At 37.6% G+C, this 4698-nt stretch overlaps 1 protein-coding gene across 1 annotated transcript; it reads left to right on the top strand.

The window, feature by feature from the left end:
- Window positions 1-1211: 1211 nt before the first annotated feature.
- On the top strand, window positions 1212-3749 carry LOC146138318 (uncharacterized). Its single transcript, XM_083394296.1, has 3 exons — window positions 1212-1432; window positions 2368-2500; window positions 2997-3749. The coding sequence occupies exons 1-3, from the start codon at window positions 1405-1407 to the stop codon at window positions 3577-3579; spliced, it is 744 nt and encodes a 247-aa protein (XP_083250422.1). The 5' UTR covers window positions 1212-1404; the 3' UTR covers window positions 3580-3749.
- The last annotated feature ends 949 nt before the right edge of the window (window positions 3750-4698 follow it).

The raw sequence follows: 4698 nt of genomic DNA, 5'->3' as shown, positions 1-4698 counted from the left end.
TGTGTTGGACGACAAGAAAGCTAAAGTAAAGAGCATGGAGTAAGGACTTTTTTTCCTACTAATGTCTGTATAGTTTTGCACATTTGTAAAATTCCAAACAGATCTGATGATACCCGTGACCGGGGGATCTTGTAGCCTAAAGTAATGTACGTTACGTAACAATACTGCAAAAAAAGCAACACTAAATAACATGTAACAATTTTGTTTAGAGCTGTACGGTCTTGCCTTATCGGTACAAAGATTTTATATGTTGGCCCTGTTAAAGTTTTATCAAAACAGGTGTGGTTATATTAAAAAGTAACAAAAGGTTGTTTAGGATTTTTCATGTTGCAAATGACGCTACATTTCATAAACAATTGTTTAGAGGCACGCAAACTATTGTGCCCTCAGTGATGTATACAACTCAATTTAAAACTACTTAAGTCCAAGTCAATCATTTTCAAAATACCTCACGTTCAAATAGTTTTCAATAAATAGCAAGATCCAGTCCACACAAATATAGTTAACCAAGTCAAGCTCGAATCCAAAACATTTAAATAGCAAACAGGGTCGTATCTTATATGAGGGGACACGTGGACCCTACAAACTGCCTATTTAAAAACCTATAAGGATAAAAAAAACTAACGCTTTGTGCTAATCACAATTATGTTTTTCCAATGTTGAGCCTGTTTTGAAAATATTTTTAGCCCAAATGCGTCGTAAGTATCATCGACCATTTGATAAAATGAAGGTTTTGTAAACTTAAATTATATAGGTAAAGGCGTTTTTTAGGTTTGTGCGAATCAATAACATCTTTGTTGTTGGATATCTGTAACAACACCTCCCAACCTTAAACTGTAACAAAACGAACGAACTTGTAGTTTTTTTTTCTTTTTGTGACGTCACGTTTAGATGTAACTTTGTGACGTCACATTATAAAGCAACTTTGTGAAATAATCCCTAAAAAAGTCATGGTTTTGCCAAAACAACAATCCTAAATGAGTGCTTTCGGATGAGGTTATTAACAAAAAAAATGGCAGCCATACAATCTATTTAAGCTCGTGCCAGAAGAGTTGCTGCGACTGGGATGGCTGCAACTCAGCCTTACCGATACCCACTACAACTACAACAACTACAACAACACCAACAACTACAACAAGAACAACCACCACACCAACTACGACACCAACAACAACAACTGCTCCCACAACCACACCCACAACAACTCCTAAACCAACAACAACGACTAAAGCGACTACAACAATCCCGACGACCGCCACAACTACAACAACAAGAAGACCAGGAGTCAATCGCTGCTCAGTCGGATACTCGATTTCTTCATCGGTGTTGAGGCACCAACAGCAAGACTGGAAAGAAGTGAATTGTCGCCTGGCCGAAACGTGCCTCCGTGGAGAGGGAAATGGAATGCTAGTCGGAGGAACAACTAGCAAAGGTGAGAAGTCGGGATGTACGATAATATCAGACTGTTGCCGATAACCGATGACAAGTGGCAGTGTCGGTCCTCGTCCAACATCCGGGTCGTATCGGTGCCAATCCTATACCAAACTAATATTCGAATTTCATCCATGATTTGCGACTCCACGACGCAATTTCTTCCCAGACCCCAGAAAGATAAAATATCAAAAATTATAATTTAACAACCGAAGGTAACTTAGCCAATAACCTGAAAAAATGCCTTTAAACGCAATTTCCCAAAGCCACAAATTAATTTTCGTGCCGCGCGTCTATAATAGCACGAGAGTCGGAATACAGGAAAAGATTATATTTTTGAAATCTTTGAACATTCACAACAGGGGTAACCTCCTGAACATCAAACCGTTTTAAGTCTCATAGTTTTGTTTTGCAAAGATCATGATGCAACAAATCAAAACAGACGATGAATGATTGATTCGTTGTACAAGATGCCTTTTCGTAGAGTTTGTAAGCGTCTGCACAGAAACCCTCAACAAACCAAAAACACTATATTCGTTTTAACATGTAAATATTTGTGTAACGCCCAGATGTAAAAAAAAATTCTGTAGCTTTGTTAACTTTATTGGTTCTTAATATTTCGTGCGGATCCTAATTTTTGCAAACTTGAATCTTTGAATCGTCTCAATGAACCTAATTGATTCGACAAAGGTTAATATTAATTACAGAGAAATTCAGCAAGTTTGGCATTGACATTAACATGAAGTTTAATGTATGGCCCATGCTTTCATTTTTGTGGATAACAGTCTCGTCCGTGACCCAGTACGGTATGCAAAAGTTTCGCTATCTCTGGTATATACGTATCACCAATTTTTTATAAGAACAAAGTAATACATTTTAAGCCTAGCATGGTTTCGCAGTTCAACCGAATATTCATGTTTTTCTCGGTTATTTCAGCTACTGTTGTAATCGGGATGTGCGCCAGCAGCAGGAAGTGCGCTTCTCATCCCTGCGCAGTCATGTCACAACAGGTTTTGCGTTTGAGGGGCAGCAAGCTCAGCAGCTTGGGAGTTACTAGCTTTCAATTGAAGTAAGTGTTGTTGGGTACAATTATGCCTGTAATTAAACGCCTGTAATAGATTACTAATAGGCTTTAAAAAATAAATTAGGTTGCAATTTAAGCCTTAAGGTTGGTTCACACTAGACGCGTCTGGCGTTAACGTAAATCGTTTTTTTGAAAAACGCTTTTGGTTGTGGAAAGTTGAAATATTTACTTTGACGCTTTCGGTTTAGTTAAAATAAAATCAATTTGCCGTTAACGCTGGAAACGCGTTGTGTGTGAACTGGACGACGCTAGAGCTTGACGCCAGACGCTAACACCAGAAGCAAAACGCGTCTAGTGTGAAACAACCTTTACAGTTATATATATATATATATACATATATATATATATATACCAAATTACTTTTCTGTATGCCCGTCCAACGAGATTTTCCTAAAAAACAAAGTGATTGAGCATGATGTAATTGTTTCGCCATCAGTCTTAAAAGAATATAATATCGATAATTTATATTGTAACTTTTCAGGTCGTGTAAAACGCATTGCTGCGCAAACGGAGATCTGTGTAATAACCAACCGATACCCACGACTACTTCAACAACAACAACAACAACTACAGCAACTACAACAATAAAAACGACAACTTTGTCTACAACAAAAACCACAAAGCCCGTACCTACAACGAGATCCTCAAAACCTACTCTAACGCCGACAGCAGCAAAAGCTGTGACAATCGTAACGCCTGAAAGCACAGCAATTCCAGCACGTCGGGAGACAAGAGTACCAAAAACTATAACAATTACACCCTTTTCATATTCTGCAACAGGCAGTTCAGCTCACCAGCTTTCACAATCTACGTTGCCAAGAAGCGAAAAACCGGCAGAAACCCAATCAAGTCAAACACCAACTTCCCCAATGCGATTCGCGGTTGAAACCAGTCCAGACCTACTCACAAAAAGCGACCAGGGTCAGGAAAATCAAACTTCAAGCAATAGCGACTCAGGAAAGCGTGTGAGCAAACCACCTGGCGGAGGGAACAACGCTGTATCCGTACGTTGCCACGTTGTGTGGCAATTTGTTATTTGTGCTGCAGTAATTTTTATACTGTAGCGAAAAAATGTAAATTCCTGGCTCACAATTACTGCATTTTATTTGTATACTAGTACTGCACTTGCTTGAATCCATCCTAATCCGCATATTTGAGACTAAAAAAATCCTGATTAAATGGCTCAAAATGTATTTTTTTACATGTATATTATTAGTGGAACTTTTGTTTTCAAAACCCCTTTCTATTAAATTAATACGTGTGTTAACGATCTATACCTATAACTGCATTTGTGTTACGGTATCAAGTGTATTTTGCAATAAACTTCGTGTCATATTGCTGAACTAAATATAGTTATTTGGTTATATGACAATGTATACTGTACTATTTTACATAAAAACAAATCAAACTGCAAAGTAGCTTTAATTTCTAGCTGTTTTGCGAAAGACTTTTGGCTGCTCACCAAGAACAGTTACCTTTATTGATTACCTTTAGGTTCATGCTAAATATTATTTGACCTAAAATGTCAATCTCTGGCAAACCTGGCTCAACCCGTAACTTTAGCTTGTTGTGCATAGCACATTTTAACCAAATTTTGATACAATCCTAAACTAGATTTTTTTTTTTTTTTTTTTCCATTTTTAAATGAGTTTTTTATTTACTCAGGTTTATTTATCATACACTATAATTGGGGGTCGCGCAAGTTATCGAAAACTTAAAGGGGATCGCGAGAACAAAAAGGTTGAAAAACACTGACGTAACAACACAAGTAGCTCAGTCTTGTGATCCGGCTTGGTCTTGTCGATTGCCTTCTGCATCACTTATCATGACGTCTGCCATCATCGGGGCTATGGTAGAGCCCATTGCTACACCATCTATTTATTTGTAAAACTCACCATTGAACTGGAATGTGGTGTTTTTAGAGACTCACATTAACTGAAGATGATACAAACTGGTATCAAAACGTCTTTATAATTAAGATGATGTCGATCCACTCGACATTTTTGGCTTTGCAATTTATTATCGGGCTTCATTATAAACCAATGATCTAAAAACAGGATAATAAATAGTTTTTAACGCGTCAATTGCGAATTTTGTGTTCAAACAATATGGCATAGGAGGAAACGAGATACACGCATAGAAAACCCACATATGTTGCGCGGTTTTTCTTTCCTGATGAGTTC

Source organism: Ascidiella aspersa, chromosome 7 (genome assembly GCF_963924565.1).
Source record: "Ascidiella aspersa chromosome 7, kaAscAspe10.2, whole genome shotgun sequence".
Taxonomy (NCBI): domain Eukaryota; kingdom Metazoa; phylum Chordata; class Ascidiacea; order Phlebobranchia; family Ascidiidae; genus Ascidiella; species Ascidiella aspersa.
This window is presented reverse-complemented; position numbering and strand designations above follow the sequence as displayed.

Coding starts and splice junctions, on each gene's coding strand:
- LOC146138318 (XM_083394296.1), top strand. CDS start 1,405: ATGCTAGTCGGAGGAACAACTAGCAAAG. Junction 1,433..2,367: donor CGGAGGAACAACTAGCAAAG/GTGAGAAGTCGG, acceptor CGGTTATTTCAG/CTACTGTTGTAATCGGGATG. Junction 2,501..2,996: donor GTTACTAGCTTTCAATTGAA/GTAAGTGTTGTT, acceptor GTAACTTTTCAG/GTCGTGTAAAACGCATTGCT.